The sequence below is a fragment of the Sclerotinia sclerotiorum genome, genomic scaffold, assembly GCF_000146945.2.
Source record: "Sclerotinia sclerotiorum 1980 UF-70 scaffold_29 genomic scaffold, whole genome shotgun sequence".
NCBI lineage: Eukaryota > Fungi > Ascomycota > Leotiomycetes > Helotiales > Sclerotiniaceae > Sclerotinia > Sclerotinia sclerotiorum.
Window position 1 is genome coordinate 1 of NW_001820807.1, and position 20,032 is coordinate 20,032.

General features: G+C 43.1%; 6 protein-coding genes across 6 annotated transcripts; 2 read left to right on the forward strand and 4 right to left on the reverse strand.

Annotated features, from left to right (window-relative positions):
* Nucleotides 1-117: 117 nt before the first annotated feature.
* On the reverse strand, nucleotides 118-3,398 carry SS1G_14026 (hypothetical protein; the record flags this gene model as incomplete). The annotated part of the gene is made up of 6 exons (XM_001584879.1): nucleotides 118-132; nucleotides 165-366; nucleotides 417-1,509; nucleotides 1,559-2,545; nucleotides 2,601-2,870; nucleotides 2,927-3,398. 6 exons carry the CDS (start codon nucleotides 3,396-3,398, stop codon nucleotides 118-120), a joined length of 3,039 nt encoding a protein of 1,012 aa, XP_001584929.1.
* A 1,535-nt stretch (nucleotides 3,399-4,933) lies between these two features.
* SS1G_14027 (conserved hypothetical protein) lies at nucleotides 4,934-6,430 on the reverse strand (the record flags this gene model as incomplete). Its single annotated transcript, XM_001584880.1, has 4 exons — nucleotides 4,934-5,067; nucleotides 5,122-5,354; nucleotides 5,409-6,263; nucleotides 6,321-6,430. The coding sequence occupies 4 exons, from the start codon at nucleotides 6,428-6,430 to the stop codon at nucleotides 4,934-4,936; spliced, it is 1,332 nt and encodes a 443-aa protein (XP_001584930.1).
* Nucleotides 6,431-7,422: 992 nt separating this feature from the next.
* Nucleotides 7,423-9,000, reverse strand: SS1G_14028 (hypothetical protein; the record flags this gene model as incomplete). Its single annotated transcript, XM_001584881.1, has 2 exons — nucleotides 7,423-8,524; nucleotides 8,576-9,000. The coding sequence occupies 2 exons, from the start codon at nucleotides 8,998-9,000 to the stop codon at nucleotides 7,423-7,425; spliced, it is 1,527 nt and encodes a 508-aa protein (XP_001584931.1).
* Nucleotides 9,001-9,914: 914 nt separating this feature from the next.
* SS1G_14029 (hypothetical protein) lies at nucleotides 9,915-10,379 on the forward strand (the record flags this gene model as incomplete). The annotated part of the gene is made up of 2 exons (XM_001584882.1): nucleotides 9,915-10,225; nucleotides 10,280-10,379. 2 exons carry the CDS (start codon nucleotides 9,915-9,917, stop codon nucleotides 10,377-10,379), a joined length of 411 nt encoding a protein of 136 aa, XP_001584932.1.
* A 1,001-nt stretch (nucleotides 10,380-11,380) lies between these two features.
* SS1G_14030 (hypothetical protein) lies at nucleotides 11,381-11,886 on the reverse strand (the record flags this gene model as incomplete). The annotated part of the gene is made up of 2 exons (XM_001584883.1): nucleotides 11,381-11,622; nucleotides 11,865-11,886. 2 exons carry the CDS (start codon nucleotides 11,884-11,886, stop codon nucleotides 11,381-11,383), a joined length of 264 nt encoding a protein of 87 aa, XP_001584933.1.
* Nucleotides 11,887-14,515: 2,629 nt separating this feature from the next.
* Nucleotides 14,516-19,276, forward strand: SS1G_14031 (hypothetical protein; the record flags this gene model as incomplete). The annotated part of the gene is made up of 5 exons (XM_001584884.1): nucleotides 14,516-17,187; nucleotides 17,453-17,579; nucleotides 17,632-18,069; nucleotides 18,255-18,602; nucleotides 18,680-19,276. 5 exons carry the CDS (start codon nucleotides 14,516-14,518, stop codon nucleotides 19,274-19,276), a joined length of 4,182 nt encoding a protein of 1,393 aa, XP_001584934.1.
* Between the last annotated feature and the right edge of the window lie 756 nt (nucleotides 19,277-20,032).

The window sequence follows — 20,032 nt, forward strand, 5'->3', positions numbered from 1 at the left end:
ATAAATCTCATCCTCGTCCTCTCCTCTGCAATGGGATGGTTGGAGAAGCATTTGGTAGATGAGTACACCGAACGCCCACCAATCGACTGCTCGGCCGTATTTTTTATCTAACAGAATCTAGTTCAAAATTAGCTATGTTAGGATATCAATAATCCTAAACTTACCTCTGGAGCCATGAATTCCGGAGTACCACAGAAAGTGCCTGTTGTCGAACCATACCACATATCTTCCTTACATAGACCATAATCGGCAATCTTGATATGGCCATCAAGAGTCAATAGAATGTTGTCCAACTTCAAATCACGATAAATGACACCATTCTCGTGGAAATATTTCAACGCCAAGCACACCTCAGCAGCATAAAACCTAAAATTGTCAATGAAAGCTGTTAACAGAGGAGACAAAGAATAACTTACTGGGCACGCTTAGTTCCAAACTGTCCTCGTTGAATATGCAACATAAGATCACCACCACTAATATACTCCATAACGAAGTATACTCTCGTTTCTGTTTGAAAGCAAGCATGAAGGCTCAACAAGAAAGGATGACGTTCCTTATTGGCGATCAAGAATACTCTCTTCTCAGATCTAGTACTTTCTACTTCGTCGTTCTCAATGATGAACTCCTTCTTCAAAACCTTGATAGCATAAAGTTGCTTAGTTTGCTTGGTCTCAGCAAGCATGACCTTACCAAAATTACCTTTACCAAGAACTGCAAGAAAGTTGAAATGATCCAGACCAATGCGACGTCCGGTACCTGGTTCGTTTGCCGCAGGAGCTGGCTTGCGTTGTTGATGAGGTACAACTTGCTGTGAACCTACTTGTGAAGGTAATGGAATCTCCGGAGGCGGAGCTTGTGAAGGGGGTGCAAACATTGTTGCGGATGGTGGAGGAGGCGGGAGCATCGAAGGTGAAGGTTGAAGTTGTGGAACCGGCTGACCATAACCACTATTGACGTTTGCATATGAAGCAGGATTATAACTTGGTTGTGTGGGCATTTGTGGTTTTGGAGTACTATCTTCGGTGTGTGTATCAAGGCCTTGCACACCCGAGCCTCGTCGAGCTCCAGTTTGTGGAGGGTAATCGGCAGAAGTTCGTTGATATTGGTTTCCTTGGGGTATTTGTTGCCGACCGCCCATCGCAGCTGCGGCGGCAGCTGCAGCACTTGATTGCGTAGATGTTCGATCAGGTCCCTCTGGTCGTTGTTGTTGTGGTGAAGTAGTACCATGTACATACATTGCCTTGGCGGCTTCGGTAGCTTCAGTAGAGCTAGGTGCTCTAGGGGGCCGTGAAGTGTCAGGTGATCCGTAGGAGTTCCGTTGATCAGCCGGTATGCCTCCTGCTTCTGGTCTTTTCTCTCTTAAAGTTTTCCCAGTCATAGGGGCAGGTATTGGTTGTCGGCGCTTTTGAGTTTTAATACCGTCAAGAATAGCCCTCGCGACTTGCGCACTCATACCACAGAAATCCGGAACGAGATGTACACAGTGTGCATGACATGTAAGGTTACATTCTACGGTTGTTAGCTAAACAGACGTTCAACTTGGTGAAAAAGTACTTACCTGTGCATTTACGACAATTTTTCTTACCGAATGGTAGAACATATCCACAATGACAACACCAATTGGCGCTCATATTGTTGAACTTCTCGAAACGATGCGGAATACGATGATTGATCTTCTCCTCGTCGGGATCAGTTTCCGCATTAGATTTGCTGATACATTTGGTAACAACTTGTGAGAAACACTTTGTATGACAAGTATATTTGCAGTCCTCGCACTGCATACCAGCAGTATATGTGAGAAAGTCGCCGCACAGTGCGCATCGCATGATGTTGTAGAATTGCTGTGAAATGAACTTGTGTCCGTACATCTCATGGACCTCTTCCTTTCTTTGACGGATGGCACCTTTACGACCAAGGGCAAGGTCAAATGGTCTTCGATCTTTAGACTGCTTGGTAAATGAAATGTTCAAATTCACGGCGCCACTAGGCTCAAGAGCAAACCATGCATCGATCGGCTGTGGTGCTACCACTGCATTCCCACCACCGCCAAACGCGTTTCCTTCAGCTGGTTGTGCTCCAGTACCCGGGCTCCCTGGTGGTGGTCCGAATTGACCTGTGCTGCCAGAGGTCATTGGAAATTGTGCTGGTGGGGCACTACCACTGGCCATGCGGTCTGCAGAAACCCATCCTGAGTTGTTGATTTCGGCCTCGATTCTCTTCCGTCTCATTTCTTCAACGATATCGGATATTCTTATCCATAATAGACCAATAGGCAATGCTTGATCACCCGCCTTGTCGTAAACCGTAAGTTCGATCTCGTTCGCTTTGTCCACATATATGTTGTGAATTTCATTCTCCCATTTATCCGTCCGGGTATATCTCGTTCTTGCAACAACATTATCTTCCACCTTGACGGCAATCGATGTTTCCGGACCTCTTGTAAATCTACTAGTTGTTGCATGATCAACATCCTTAACTGCTTGAATGCGAAGAACAAGTTGTCCCGTTAAAGGTTTTCGCATATTGGGAGTATTGATACTATCATCTGGAAGGTCTTTGTTAGCTTCTGAAGTCAGCCTGGAGATATCATTTGATCCTACCATCTGGAGCATCTGCTGAGCTCTCCATGTCTATATGTAAATCTTCATAACCCTTCAAAGCCTGTCTGAGGATTTGAATCTTTTGATTACTCTCGACTCGACGAGCAGCAGCATCAGCTTTACTCTTCCGATCGCGCTCCATTTCATATAATTGAACCATCTTCCCAATACCCAACAAATATTGTTTCTCAACATTAAGCTTAAATTCCAATTGTGAAAGCATGAGCTGGATGCGGGGCCCGAGATAAGGGGTATCATATTTGATGAGATCTAAAGGGCTCGATTAGCTATTGTTGAGAAGGATAGAAGATGTACAATTGACCTACCAAGCTTGGTATAATTAGGACGTGATCTAGGCATGCCAGAACCAGGTGCAGGAGGCGCGAATGGATTTCTCGGAGGCATCATATCACCATGTCCACCAATCACACTATATTCCTGAGTGCCATAGCCAGCCTGATCCCCAGTCTCAATAGGATTACCTCTGGCATCTTTGGGCGGCGGGGTTGGCGGCGGATTACCTCTATCATCGCGTAGACCGCTACTGGGCGGGCGACCAGTACCGCCACTACTCCCCGCGCTACCTGTTCGACCTTCCGTCCGTACTTGTAATTCCTTCATGCGCTCCTCCAGGTATGAAATGTTTCGACGACCATCGCGCATTTGAATATCTAGCCTAGCTCTGACTTGCTCATTTTGAGTTTGCTGCCTCATTTGATTTGCGGCATTGAGGAGAGCACGCTCGCGCTGGATCTTTTTGTAGACGGAGCTGAGAGCCTCCTCATCGTTGTTTTGCATGGTGACGGCTTGGTCCTGTGCCGTTTTTTCAATACAACTTTGAGTAGGGGATGAATAATGGTTCCTGGGCGAAGAGACGATGTTTGCCCGTTTTTTGAATAAGGTAAGGTTTGTGATGGTCGAGGTGGAGATGGAGTAGGTGGGGTTTTACTATCCGGGCATGGGCTGGGATTTGTTTGTTGATGCCCGAAATGTTGCTGCTGTTGGAAAAAGGAAATCTTGGCAAGGCGAAGAAGGGGGAAATGAAATATTGCCGATTGAATGTGGAGTTGGATGGAGTATGTAAGTGTAAGACTGAAGAAAGTACAAGAGAGTAAATAAATACAAGCTCAGGAGTCAGCATACCAAAAGGCTTTTTGCTTCTTAGGTGCGATGTAGCTTAAGGTTGTGTATGCATGGAAAGAAAGACTTTTGTCTTTATCCTCCTTAAGCTTGTGTTTGATTTTCTGGGAGATCTTTCGTATTGTGTTTCGAGATATGTAAGGTTTCAATAGCTTTATTGAAGCTTCAGGTATGAATGTGCATCCGTATGAAAGAAGGTCAAAAGCTTGTGGTCGCAGATATTTTCGTTGATATCAGTCATCTTAACCTATGAAACCTAGGAACTCATTTTCTTTCTACCACGCGAGATACGATACCATCAGCCTGCAAGTCCATTCTGTCAGACATTGCTGTAGGTAGATAGTACAGTATCGATATATGGTGAGAGCCTTATCATACTTTGTTTATTCTACTCAGCCACCATATGCTAGTTTATAGCGAATAGAAGGATAAAGAAAAACCCAGTAATCTTACACTCTGCCCTTTCAGATCCCTCTTCTTAAGCTTTCTTTACACGATTTAAGACATTACAGGAACCATGTAAAACATACAACATGCAATAGAAAGAAGCAGCAAGATTCCCCCCATGGCATAGAATAACAAAACCATATAGTCTATCTACTAATAATTAGATACCACCTATCTATCAACTAATTACTATCCAAAAAAACCATCAGCCCTATCAACAAATCAAATATCAAACATCAAACATCCCAACTCTATAAATTCTATACTACTCTAGTAAGGTTATAGGGAAATATAAAATTTAATAATTGATCATTCAATACTCACTCTAATAAATAAATGTCATCATTTCTTAATTAATAATCTATTAATATTTGTCGAATAATTAATAAATATAATAATTTTTTTTAAAATTATACTCTGTGTCCTACTAATTACTCTTTAGACTATAATACCAAACTAAACATTCAAAAATTTACAGACGGATTTACGCTATAGAGATGTTAGGTTATACTCCGTAATCTACAAGGTACCTAGATATCTAAACATAATAATTTAATAAAAATACCTACCTAATATTTCTCAATCTATTGGTCTTGGGCTAGAAATGGCGTTACTCTGTAAGCATAAATTCAGATAGATATTCATTCGTCAGTTCCAAAAATCGTTCATGGCACGTTATTATACTTGAGTAATTCTCATCCATAAATCTAAATTGGTATCGATTCTTCCTCTCTTTTTTTCTATCTCTAGGACTTGTATTGTTGCTTCAACAACTTTGCTATCGTTGTTAATTGAATATTACTCGTTCCCTCATAAATAGATCCGATCATCGAATCTCGCCACATCTTCTCTGCAATTCCTTCACGAACAAATCCCATACCTATTAAACAATTAGTGTTGAGCGAGAATAATAAATATAAGAAATTTCACTTACCACCCATCCATTGAACAGCCAATCCACTAACTCTTTGAGCGACTTGAGAGGCGAATAACTTAGCCATAGCAGCATCCTGAACAAAATCCTCACCTGCCTCCTTCTTGCGTGCAGCGTTGTAGACTAAAGCACGAGCTGCGGCGATTTCTGTATAAGACTGTGCGATTTGATGTTGCATGCCCTGGAAATCTCCTACTAACTGTCCAAATTGCTTTCGGTCATTCCAAACGTATCTATTATTAGTTGTTAGTCACTGAACACCAAATATATGCATATATCATGCTTACTTAGTAGCATTTTCGAATGCACCCAGAGCCAACCCAGTCATTTGAGCCGCAATTCCGATACGGCCCTCATTCAGAAGGGCAATAGCATATTTGTAACCTTGACCCTCTTCTCCCAAAAGATTCTCTTTGGGGATTTCCACATCATCAAAATTTAGAACACACGTGCTGCTAGCCTTGATGCCGAGCTTCTTCTCCTTCTTAGCAATAGAAAATCCCTTCATACCCTTCTCAACTATGAAAGCTGAAATTCCCTTGTAACCTTTGCTTGGATCAATGTTTGCAAATACAATGAAAAACCCTGCTTCCATGGAATTGGTAATCCACATCTTGTTTCCAGAAATTGTATATCCCGAATCTGTTTTGGTAGCTTTTGTGGCAAGGGCGAAAGCATCAGATCCAGATACTGGTTCAGACAAACAGAATGAACCAACAGTATTCGTAGCCAATTTTGGCAACCACTTATTCTTCAACTCCTTACTCGCATATTTGATGACCGCAGTATTGACCAAAGTATTGTGCACATCCACTAAAACACTCACACTAGGATCGACCCTGGCTAATTCCTCAATCCCCACAATCGCCGCGGTGAAGTTCATTCCCGCACCGCCATACTCCTCTGGTATCTCAACTCCCATAAGTCCCTGCTCAAACAACTGTTCCACGACCGCGGGGTCCATGCTCTCAGCCTCATCCATATCCCGTACTTTGGGCGCGATGATATCATTCGCAAATTTCGACACAGATTCAGACATGGCGAGCTCGATTTCAGAAAGGTGCGATATGGGAGTAGGAGGAATCTCAGTTATGTCGATGGGGTCTGAATGAAGGCGAGTGGTTGCGGAGAGGGGACGGGCACTGTGCTGGTGTTAGAATCGATAGGGATCTTGAGAGCTAGCATGATAAAATGCATACTGTTGATATATTCTGCTCTGTCTACTAAGTCTGATTGCAGGTCTTGTAGCAGACGCAGATGTGCCGACTCGCCTCACCACCGGTGCTAAAGCTTTAATGATTGAGGCCATTTTTCTTCCTTCTTTCCTTTGTTATGACAATTGGTCTCTGAAATATGGGAGATTGAATGTATAAAAACCTCAAGAAAACAATAAGAAGTTTACAAGTGAAAAAACAATCACTGAGTGTTTTGCAAAGAGGCGAACACGATTCATGAAACTAAATCTTGGTGTTTGTGGAGGGGAGGAAGCATTTCGGCTTAAGAAATGGGGCCTCGGCTCTGGGTCTTGGACAAGCGATACATTCCCCATCATCTCCATCAATTCAGCACCACCGAAAACAGCATACAACACTTTGGTGATGGGAACATGTTTTGAGTTCATGTCTCGCTCATATTATCATCACATTTTATAGAAATCTGGCACTTGAAGCTATACTTCCGTTCACAGTAATTTTCGATATTTTTACAACCACACAAAAGCTATGACCCCTTGCAGTTCACATGCAAAATCCGGGGTCATCTGCCCCACCATAAATTTCGTGGTTTAGTCGAACCGTCACATCACATTATCCGATCCGACTATTGCGAATATCATCCGATTTGTATCCGCTCCGCTACGGCGTGTTATTCAAAGGACGCGGAAGTTTAAAGATATTCACTTTCATCCAAGTGAAGTTCATGTAGTAACAAGTCTTGCAGGATGTATAGAAATCACAATATCTATTTTCCCTAGCTATGATGAAGTAGCTAAATAATAACTGTTGATTGATGTTTCGCAATATAGAAGTACGATATCAAAGGAATGATTTCCAATCAACAGATTTAAGAAATTTCAAAAACAAATCAGGAAGTCCATGTCCTAACGTCAAGTCTTTCGATTATGGACGCCATGGTATCTCCACAAACGCCAGCCAGCCATGTCCCAACGTCTAGGTATCATTTAAACGCCATAGCACATCCGCTTAATACCAAAAAATCCATGTAGATGTATATCCAAATTCAAAACCAATGTCTTTTCCCAGGTACGTCAGGAGCCGATTATTATGCTGCCATACAATATTTCTACTCTTCCTTCTTCTGCACCGTCGGCAATGAGAACCAGCAAATCATCATGACCACGAAGAGGCCCAAAGCAATAGGATGCAAGACGAAATTGCCCACCGCCTGGGCCAACACTCCGGTAGTGAAAGGAGCAATGGCACCGCCAGAACTACCAAGAGCACTGATGACACTCATTCCACTAACTTGGTATTGGCGAGGAATAATGCGAGTGAAGATGTAAGCGGCACATGGATAGACGGGCCCTAGAAGGAGACCGACGATAGAAACCGCCACAGCGTCTCCAATGATATTCGGAACACTCCAAACAAGCCCTTCAAAAATAGCCGACAAAACCACAACGATAACAACAAACTTCCTCTCGCCAATCTTGTGTCCGATGGGGGATAGGAAGAAACGACCGAGGGTAATACCTCCCCAAAATCCAGCAGTAACATAACCAGCGTCGGTATTGGCGCCTCTAACTTGTTGAAGGAAGTAGACGACCCATCCGGAGATAGAAACTTCTGCACCTTGGTACGAGAAGATGAAAATAGCTCCAATCAAGACAGCTCTCAACTTGGCAGCTTTTAACATTTCTATCAACTCCTTCTTTGCGCTGAATTTCGGTTTGTTTCCTGAGGGCGTTCGATTGAGCAGGGCGACTTCATTTGGATCTTCGTAATCCCAGAACGCCCATCCGGCAAAGGCGAGATTCGCGAGAGTCATTCCTAGCGGAATGAAATAGTAATGACTCCATAAAACGCCAGCTGAGACGAGCGCGGTAGCTGACAATGGAGCAATAATACCTCCGATTCCGTAAGCACCATGCATGAATCCTAACATTCTAGTACCATTATCGAGGTTCGCAGCAAAAACATTTGATAAAGACAAATTGATTGCCATGCCGAATCCGATGAATAAGAATGCCACGACGACCACAGGGAACGGAGGATTGGTAACGATCATCACATAACCGATACTCATGATAGCTTCGGCAAGCATGATGGATTTGGCTCTTCCCATTCGAGCTCTAATAGCATCGATGCAAAAGGCCGCTGAAATATAACCTATTGCTTGGGTTATGAATATGAGAGATACTAGTCGTTCTTGAATAGCATAGGCCCTAAGATGTAATCAGCAAATGTCCTTTTTTCTTAGGGAAGATCTAACATACACGATCATTTTCGGAATGAGTGGACCAGCTGCAGCATCACTCAAACCGTTGCCAAAATTCAACAAACAGGTCGATGTCATTCTGAACCTATTTTTGGGAGGATTGGAGAAGCTTTGAATGATATGTTCTGGCTCGTTGTCTGGGGTTTGTGGTCGACTGATTTCCAGGGCACTTGGCGTTACCGAAGATTGCCAGCCAGGAGTTGACCATCCGGACACAGATTCTACTCCAGGTGTTGTAGTCCCCGAAGCAGGCGGTCTATTGATATTTGGTGCCCATTTTATGGAATCGAGCTCAATGGCATTGGGTTGTTGGACGGAATGGTACGTTCGGGTAACTGATCTCTGAGGGGCAGCAAGAGGGGTGGCAATAGGCTCATCTTTCGACGACACAACATCGATGATTGAAGAGAAGTGGGCAGCCATTGCGACTGTTGATAGATCTCTAAGTTGCACAATATGGCAACCGATTTGTAGACACAATATGTGATATATGGTTGTATAATGATGATTGAGATGATTGTAGAGATGACAGGGAAAAGAAAGTTAGAAAAAAAGGAAGGAAAAGGAAAAAGAGGTCATCAATATAAATAATTTCTATCCAAACTGAGCATATTGCCAAGTGTTTAGCTGTTGGGGACAGTGGAAACCTAAGAGCTTAGAGCTAAGGGTGCTAACAGAATGCTAGTAGCTAGCTACGTGTGATCCCCAGCCAAAAATGGAGAAGCTCAACAAGATACACATCCGGATCTTCTCGAACCTGACAAAAAATTGGATCGATGATAAAGAAAAAGGTGGTTATTGGATGTCGGCAAATCGTGAAATGCATCAGAACACATGGGAACATTTCGGATAAGCAGGATACAAAAAATACGTAAGCACTTTGAAAACTTTGAAACTGTTAAGGCACCAAGAATTGGTTAATTGAAAATTTTGAAATTGCCCAATGCGATATCTTTTGAGTAATAAAATTTTATTTCTTGTTCTGGAGCTGGTGAGAAATTTTTATTAAGTTGCGGGGAGAAACTTGAAAGTCGGGGTTCTTCGGCTAAGTTTCCGTGCAAAGCTAAGGTTACCTGACTAGTACAGAAAACTCTGAAAAAGTTTATCTTTAATTTCAAATTGCTTTCACTACTACCTATACAGGTACCTAGTATGATAAGTAGCTTCGGAAAAATAAATTCCATTTCTACCCCGCCAAAAAGAAAATTCCAGAGCTTATTAAATTTTTACCATCCTTGATTATTTCACATCACACATCAATTTAGTCAGGCCTAGAGTAATCTTTTCGCACCTCAATTCTCCAGATCGAATCGTTTCTCCACATTTAATACTTCATAATGGGCAAACCAAAGCGCAATGTCTTTGCTGCGGCTGAAGAAACATCTACCCCGCCAGACACACTGACAGAAACACAATCCATTGCTCGTGTTATCAAAGCTGAAGGAAACAGCTTATACTCTTGCTCTCTCCCAGACAAGTCGACTATCCTGGTTGAATTACCTTCACGATTCCGCAACACAATTTGGATCAAACGTGGTGGTTATGTCTTGGTCGATACCAAAGACGCGAATGTGAGGGAGAATAAGATCGGTGGTGAAATCATAAATGTCGTCCGGGACGAACACATCTGGCGGAAAGAAACTTATTGGTAGGTTTTCGTCTTACATGCGGATCAGTTTGACTCTTTAACATGTTTCAACAGGCCCAAGGAATTTCCCAAGAGCTCTGCATATATCGAGGATTCGGATGACGAGGAATCGACTGTTGGTAAAATGCCACCATCAGATTCGGACGAGGAATGATGTAGCCTAGAGAGTGAGGAAATCTTCGCTCACACCAAATCAAGACCCCTTCTTGTCGACGCCTCCTTGGCCTTTGGGAGCGACAAAATCATGCCTGGTTCCCCACCACACAGCCGCCACAGTAATAAACATAATACCGACTACCGTCAAAGAACTCATGGCAGTGCTAGGGTACACATTCCAGGCCCATTCCTGTGCTCCCCAAAGTGCATATTGAAGAATTGGATGCATGCCACTTCGCCAGAGAAGGAATGGTGTGGCCCATGCAAGATAGGCATAAAATTGGTAGTGCAAAGATCGTGCGAAGAGCATACCAATCGTGGTGGCAGTCAGAATGGTTGTCATGATATAATTTGGTGATATCGAAATCGAGCAAGCGTGTTGCCTTTGTCCCAGTGGTTCCTCCAATTTTAGCGCACTTCGAATCAAATCCATAAGTGGCTTTTCGGTTGGTTTGAGCCATCTTGTCGTTGCGAACAGGACCAAAGTACTGACATGCCCTATCAATAAAGTTGTGGAAAATTCTTTGCTTAGGAACTTTTCCTCCCCCAAGAATCTCCAATTGACCGTCCATTTGAATAAGAACACCCTTGAGAACTCAAAAGCTTTACTCAGATAACCGACTGCGTTTGTTGGGAAAAATGGCAATGCAATCACAACCTGCAATTGTGCCATAAGCCATGCCTGCTTGAGAGCTCCTTGTACTCCTTTCGCCAAAAATAGCATTATTCCAATGGATGGTAATGCCAATAGTAATGACATCTTAATCCCCAAGCCCCAACTATATGCTATGCTCCCAATTGTCCATACCCTGCGCTGAAAGAAGTAGATTGCAACCCATAAGAAAAAGACCGCGAACCCGTCGTTGAATAGTCGAAGAACAAATATGCTATGTAGTCGTTTTGAAAGAACAAGCATAGGAAATATGTAATGTGGTGCCTAGATATATAACACCCATATTAGCCCACTCTCCGACCCTGTTGGGGTTTCAATTATAAGTTTTAACCAACCTTAGCCCTCCTATAGCAAGCCAAAACCACACCCAAAGTTCCCAGATACAAGACCCCAAATATCCGCTGCGCAACAAGTATATCACGTCCATGATCAGTGATCCACCACAAGGCATAGTATATCCATACATGCGCTGCTGGATATACCAATGGACCGGTGCCACCTTTGATTTGCGTGTAGTCGCGTTCACCGGATGCATACTGGCCGATTTGTTCCATGTATGCTTTCCAGTCTATTTCTGTGTCTGAACAACGATTAGCGGATGTGGGATAGGCTAGAAGGAAGGGAGGGAGGGGAAGATGGGTCGACACATACATGGTATAAAATAAATTATGGCACTGCAGAGAAAACCTTCCAGGAGGAGAATGAGCGCGGGAACATAACGAGAGAGCCAATGTTCGCCTATGGCTAATTGTTTGAGCTGGAGGTACAGATTTGTGCTTAGGGGAATGGTGGCCTTGTCTTCTTTATTACGGACTGGAGAAATGGGGGCCATGGTTGCGGATGTAGAGATTGTTGGTTATGAAGAAGTGATTCAGGTGTTGGCAGATCATTTGAAAAAGAAAATAAAAAGGGTAAATACAAGAAAGGAAAATTGTACAAATTGGAAGTACTAGAATTTGGAGTTGAGGTCGAGGATTCGAGTATAGTTGTACTGTATGTTACTTGGTGCACGGTGTTTCGCAGCTCTAGAATATTTAAACTTTCTTTCGGCTATATTGGTGGATGCCGTGGCAGTTATTAATTACAGGGGTTTTTGTCAGAGCAATACGCACTAAGAATGAACGACCAATCTCTTACTCACTTGTCAAATATCTTGTAAGACTTGTGCCGCAGACATTCCCAACTCAACTTCAAGGTATAATTACCCATACATTCAACTCATCACAGACAAATACTCTCATATTGAAACCGAGAGCGATGTGATTGTCTCTGAATATCAGGAACAATCTATAGAAGGTTTCAAAGTCCAGATTTGTTCATCCAATATAAAACATACGGAAATGGCAGGCTTCAATCGGAAGTTTTCCGATTACTTTTCCCTCTCTATCCTCATCTTGATCTTGTTCCTTGAAACTTCTGTTTTCTTCTGCTTCAATACCATTCTTTTATATCCCAACTATTCAACGTTCGTATGAGCGATCAATTATAACAGTGATGGTGTAGTACTGTGGAAGCGCAAGACCATCGAGAAGCCTTTTGACCTAGGCATAAATTTCTAGGTGGATACAAGAGCTTCGTTTCACACCCCCCTATCCTCAGCTGTATGCTCTTAGCAAGATGTAGCAATTAAGTCTTCGGGTCTTAGTTGGCTGTCAAGCATTATCAGATCAAGTGATAAATATACTCTTTTCAAGTTTGGCGTCTTGGTGTGTATTGGTGTTATATAAGAAAAAGAACAGAGCGACTACTAGCCTATAATGTGAAGCTAGGCTTTGATTTTTACTTTGGGCATGAGGAAAGAGGTTGGGGCAAGGCGTAACCTCAGGGGGATCACATTGTTTTAATGATAATTCTGAACCCTAGTTCAACTCAGTAGGGATAGTCATTACTCAGCCTGATACTAGAAAATCCATCTTTCTTCGTTGTGTCTACTTTTCAGTTTATTTCAGTCGAGATCTTGAAAACTTGTCACACTAGTAAAGCTCATCTCCACTCATACTATCTTAGCCTTCATTTTTCAATGTAGCCACTTCCGTATGGCCTAAATCGTGAAGAGTCTTCATATCAAAGTTCTATCATAAATTCATGTTTCGTCGTCTCGCCGCTTTCCATTCAAGCTTCTCAATTTCCAAGCCATAGTGTTATGATCAAAATTTCTACATTAATCCATATGCAATCCAAGATCTTCGATCACTAAACTGTAATCGCATACGAAAATCTTACTGCCTTTTCCGTTCCCACGCTTGACTCTATCAAATTTACGAATTTAAGATAATTTGAAACTTTCTCGTCTCATTAAGGTGTCTATCGCTTCTCTATGATTCGAATTCAACTCATACCTTAAACTCTTATCATCCCATAAGACTGCAACGTCACTCCAGAAAATCTTAGCCAACTGCATTGCATGCATTGAGAACAGGTCTAGTGAAACTGATCAATCGTTATACATTCAATTTTGCTCCACCCCCCTTCCTTATGTGGACTTAGCACATTGCTGAAATTTGACTAGGTAAGTGAGCTTAGTGCACTTCCTCCTCATCTCAACACTCATGCTTCTTATTCCTTTACAACAATTAATTTCTTATTTACTTCTGTGATACAAGCCAACTTCTAGATTCAACTTACTGCTATGATAACAAATCTATTTCAATACCACTATCCTCTCTACAAAAGCAGTTTTTTACTTCCATATCTTACCACTTGCGACAGTCCATCTTTCAAAAGTGGAAGTGCTGATTCTATGAGGCACAACTTGAGTCTATTGAAACCATATGACAATATCATTTTAGATATAACGTCACATAGTGAGTATCTTCTACTGTCAAACCTCCTCTTTTCCTTACCTTCACATTCGGATCGTGAAAGCTTGAGCTTTCACACAGTCCTTTTGAGCATTTTCTCGAACATTGCGGCTTCCTCATGAATATCTGTGTGCACCTTGATTTGGCTTCTCCCACAAGATCTCACTTTTACCATAGCACAAGATTTTATTTCGCCATTCCCGTCGAAATTCGCATACTAATTTTCTCCTTAGCAGCACACATAATTTTCCAATCGAGGCAGAGCCCATCATCTCCAGACATATCTGCTTGACTTAAAATATACGAAATCCACCATCTTTATTCCTCTCTTTGAGATTAGTCTGGGCTTGTGATTCTTTGACAGATCAATTGCTTCTCGTGCCCAGCTCCCGACTTTTAGTTTCCAGCTTCTCAGCATCAAATTTTGCTGCTAATATTGTCGTCAGCTTCTGGTGCTAGCAAATTCCACGCTTTAGTTTTCATCTTTGGGTTCGCATTTACAGATTCACTCGTCTCAGACTAAATTCACATCCACTTCTATCTTTTTATTTATTTTTTATAATCGTCAAGACCCTAATTTCTTCCCCGCCAAGTCTGTCTACCTCTTGCTATCTAGTACATCAAGTAAGGCATTCACTTCGAAAACACTAAGTTGATAATATGTCGTCAAGCGGCGAAGAAGCTTATGGAGGCTATGGAGCCGTGGGTAACATTGACGAATTTCTCGACGTTATCGATAGTCAAGGTACCTTTACACCACATCGAGTTCAGCAGCCAGCCAACTTTTCCAGTCCTGCTCAAAATCAGCACCAAATGCATGGCCAGCTTTCTACAGTTCATACAAGTACTTCAAACGTTCGTTGGGAGCCTCCGCAGATGCCTGCAGCCATTATGCCATCAAGCCCAGTAGTCCCTGAAGAACCTTCAAGTCCAGAGGTTAGCAACAGCCCAAACGGAGGAAATTTCACTCCAGCTCATCAAGGGCGAAAAGGTTCTTCCGTACTTCTACAAAGTCCTTCCATTTCGAATGGCAGTCAGCAAAATACATTAAGCCCAAGAGTTGAATCAGATATCAATGATGGTTCACCCACAGATAGCCAGCATTCAGATGAAACAAGCGCTGTCGTAATTCCAAGTGTTGAGTCACCAGATGTCGAGATTAAGGAAGAATCCCAAGGCACACTTGATCACGATAGAAGCCAAGTGATTTCAGACGATATGTACGACGCAAGCACTCAGGGATCAAACCTTGCTCCGTCACAACATTCCGATAGGCAGCGTCCGTCTGTATTCGGGACTCCAAATAATTCCAATACTCACTTTGCTAGGACTTCCAGCCACTTTCAGACACCAAAACCATCATGTCAAACGAAGCAGCCAGACCCAGCCTCAGTCAGATCCGACTCTGACGATGACTGCTTTATTACGGATGTCAGAGAGGCACGTCCTGGAGGAAGCAGAGTGCCTGTTATGAAAGATAGGAGCCCCGTCGTTAAGGATGAGCCAGTACTAGATCCACCAGCCAGATTTAGCACCCTGGAAGTTGACAACGGTAACTTCGAGAGAGGCATGAGCACTTTCGAGTTTGATCGGGAACCAAGTCCAACTGAAGAAGAAATGCTCGCGGCTCAAGCAACAATCATTCCTCCAGCTGCTCAAAGTCCTGCCGAAGACATACGCACTCCTAGATCAACAAACGAGAGTAGAAAGAGACACCGCAACAGCATAGCATACTCTGAAGAGCAAGTGGAGATTGATAATGCTATGCAAGTCAATGAAGATGACGATAATTGGATGCACGCACAAGGAAATGATGGCGATGAGTTTCAAGAGGAGTATGAGAATCTCGTGATTTTACGAGATGCCTTGAACAATGATATGAGGAGAAAAGGAAATCTCAGTCTCGATGAGAACGCTGACCTCATCAGAATCAATAACACTCTTGCAAGGTTGGGTCGCCTAAATGCTGCCAAAGCTAGAGCGGCCGAAGATGAGGATGATGAAGAAGATACACTCTTCATCCCGGAAACACATCGACGAGTGCCAAATTTTGTTGATAATGGCGAAGGTCCGTCTTCAAGACGTAACGACGAAAATGAGAATGTGGATGATGATGTAGGCCTTGCTAGGATGCTACAGGAGGAATTTGACCGCAGTTTTGACGATGCCCCTGCCAATAAACGCAAGCCGAAGAAAACACGTCGAGCACCACCCAAAAACGCTCGAGAATTTGCCGCAAGAGGAGAGGAGAGAAGAATCGAAAAAGAAAGAGCCAAGGCGCAGAAGAAAAAGGCTGCGGGAGGCGGGAAAGGCAGGAAGGCCGAGAAAGCTAAGGCCGTACGAAAAGGCAAAGGTAGAGGCAAGGAGAAAGGAAAAAATTCCCAAAAGGGATCTGTGAATGTTGATAAAGGCATGAGAGACGCTCGATTCATGGGCCGTCGCGGAGGTCAAGACGACATTGGACAGTTGATCCTCGATGATCTTATGAATTGTGATGCGATCGGAGATCGTCTCCAAGACCCTGTCTTCAATATTGCGCCAGAGCCAGAAATCGACGGTAGAACTCGGACCAAAGCCTCTCAGCTTCAACAATTGTTCGCCAACATTCCTGAAGGTAGTAGCAAAAGTAAAGGAAAATCTGACAAGGCAAAACTTTTGCAAGCTTCTCGCAGTTTCGGTTATGCACAAGTTAAGGCTGTTAGTGGCAAGTGGCTCGTGAAGGGAATGAGATCGACCTTGTACCATCATCAACTACTTGGCGCGCAGTGGATGGTATCGAGAGAATTGAGTTCTGAGCCGCCTCATGGTGGTTTACTTGCCGATTCGATGGGTCTTGGTAAGACCGTACAAACTCTTGCTTGCATGGTTGGCAATCCACCCACCAAGGAAGATCGAGAACGTGGGGTAACAGCAACATTGATCGTTGTACCATCTTCGGTCATTAGTCAATGGCTAGAAGAGATTGAAACCCATGTCGAATGCAAGAAAGTATGTCCAAAGTTTATGCAGTACAAGGCATCGATGCATATACCTGACGCCGTCTTGAAGGATCTGGATATTGTCGTTACTTCCTACACCGAGGTCATGAAGCAGTTCCCGTTCCCTGACCGCAAGGGTCGAGAGGATATTGCTAGATATGGGTATAAGAAATGGTGGAAAAACGCCCATGAAGAGCTTGGTGCTCTCCACAAAATCAACTGGCGAAGAGTCGTTCTTGACGAAGCCCACGCAATTAAGAACAACTCTGCCAGAACAAGCTTGGCTTGCCAAAATTTGAAGAGTGTTTATCGCTGGTGTTTGACCGGTACTCCACTTTTAAATAGGCTTGAAGAGTAAGTAAAATTCCCCTGCAAATCTGACATTTGGATGTCCAAATCACATTTGGACAATGGAAAGTCGTATTTGGCTAATGGTCGCTAGAGCCCGTCCCATTGTTCAACTCAATTTGGAACAATCAAAAGCTGACAATTAACCTAGGCTCTTCCCATACCTCCGCTTTCTCAAAGCCAATTATTCGATGGATTGGAAGACTTTTCAACAATATTTCTGTGACCCTGATGCCGACGATTGTACTAATCGTATTGCAACCCTTCTCAGTTACGCTATGATGCGTCGTACTATGAAGACCACCATCCTTAATCGACCAATCATAACGCTCCCTAAGCCCCACCCTGTTATGCAACAGCTCAATTTCTCCCGAGAAGAGAGAATCATTTATCGAATTGTAAGTGTTCCATTTTGATTCGGACATTCAAAAGCTGACTTTACTACAATAGACGGAAAGCCGCTTCCGTGCCAACCTTAATTTATTTCTGGCCAACGGCACTGCCCAGCGCGCCTATGGAGTCTTGTTCGTTCAACTTCTTCGTCTTAGACAATGCACTTCTCATCCATTTATGCTTGAACGTACAATGAGAGAATCCTGGACCACCGAAGACGTCGAGCAACTTCGGAGGGAGCTTGGCAAATTTGCTGATAGCAATATAACATTTTACGAGCAATGCAAAATATGGGTTACTCAAAGTGAGGAAGAGAGAGCGGAAGCTATAGCTAAAGGTGAAAAAGGAGCTGAGGCTATTCCTTTTGGTATTTCCAAATTTGGTGAAAGTTTCAAATTCGATAGTGCTTTGGATTCGCTCAACGAGGAGGAGCTTTACACTAGAATCACTTGTCATCTTTGCTCAGATGTTCCGAATGAGCCTATAATTACCACCGTAGGTATTGAAACTTATGAGAGCTCGAATGAGAATGAAAGCTGATATCTTTCTAGTGCTCACATATTTTTTGTCAGAGCTGTTTAACAAACCATCTACATTCTCAAATTCAAGAATCTGACGGTGATGACACGGTAAGCATCGTCCAAATTGATATTCTGGAGTATTCTAACTTCGAGTATCAGTTCAATGTTTGTCCCAAATGTGATAGCATCTTCACCTCCGTCGAGCCATATACCGATCTCGAGATTCCTGATGACGAAAACATGGACTCTAGCCCAAGCCAGACTGCAGAATCCGAAGGCTCATTCCGGAGCAACAAACGTCAAAAGTCTTCTGACGATTTCTCTCGTCGTTCACGCAGGTCTGTGAGCAAAGGTGTGGATGCGCTTGGTTTTGAACCGTCCACCAAGGACAACACCTGGGTCACGAGATCAGATCATGATCCAGCATTCCCACTTCTTCCAAGTGCGAAGACCACGGCTTTGAAGGCGTTATTGTTGAAAGGATTTGAAGAAGCACCTGATGATAAGGTATGTTAACTTCCTTTTTCCCTCTTTTTCGTCTCTGATTGTTCAAATGGAAACTAAACAATCAATTCATCTACCAGGTGGTTATTTACGTCCAATTTCGCACTCTGGCGCGGATCATCGGCCGTATGTGCGCAGCCGAAGGTTGGGGCTTTTTGTACCTGACAGGCGACGCATCACTTGAGCACCGAACCAAAGCCGTCAAAGAATTTCGCATTCAAGATAACATACAAATTCTGATTGCCGGTCTGAAATGCGGTGGTCTCGGTCTCAATTTTCCATTCGCCAATCGATGTATTTCACTTGATTTGTGGTGGAACTACGGCGTGGAGCAACAAGCTTTTGGTCGGATCTTCCGCATTGGTCAAAACAAAGAGACGTGGATGACTCGACTCGTCGTTCGCAATTCCGTCGATATGCGATTGCTGGGTATGCAGGACTGGAAGCTCAGAGCATGTGAAAAAGCAATTGATAATAATGGACAAAGTGGTGCGAGTGGTAGTGGTGGAGGAACGTTGAATTTAAGCCAGTTGGCTAGATTGTTTGGTTTTTTGAGGACAGATGAGGATGATAATCTTTTACGTATCGAACCGGATTATGAGGATGATCATGAGGATGAGGGAGTTATTGGCTCGGGAGCTTCGCAGCAGGCATCGTCGGGTAGTTGGATGGATTGAGTTGCTTGGTTTATATTGCCTATTGAGCCTTTGTGGGTGATGAGGCAAAGCTTGAATTAATATCCTATCTATCATTTTTTTTTAAAAGGTTTAGGGAGTTGAAAGTCGGGAAGAGCAGACAGTTTCTCTGAGGTTGGTGTTACAACGGATCTCACATACCTAACATCACGTGATTAGCATCATGTGATATGAGGATCCCAGTAGGCTCAGCTGTCCCAGTACAACTGGGACAACTGGGAGCACTGGGACGCATGCCACGATGGTCTATATAATCAAGATGGATTTCCTTTGTATAGAGCTTCGTGCTCAAGATCAATCATTTAGTATACTCTACTATTAGTTACGAATTGCATATCATTATTGTCATTACTTAGGTCCCTGCTTGACGCCTAGTTATAAACCACCTCGAGAGCCTGGAGCACTTCCACGTGATCTAGACGGCAAACCTCGTAACAGTTGGTTTGATTTTAAATTTTGATTGGGAGCCTGGAATGCATCTGGGTTGGAATCTTTCGTGGGGAGTTAATTAAAGTTATTATTTAGTTGGTTGCGAGCGGGCGTTACGTTTATGTGATTTGTTGACACAATATTCAATTATTTTTTTTATTTGTGGAAAGGTGAGGGAATTACTTTAAATTCTAATTTTTTAATTTTTTTTTTCTTCGGATATCTGGAATTTCAGAACGGGATATTCGAGGGCAGGGGGGGTTTGGATTTTACATGTTACGAGGTTTGCCGTCTAGATCACGTGGAAGT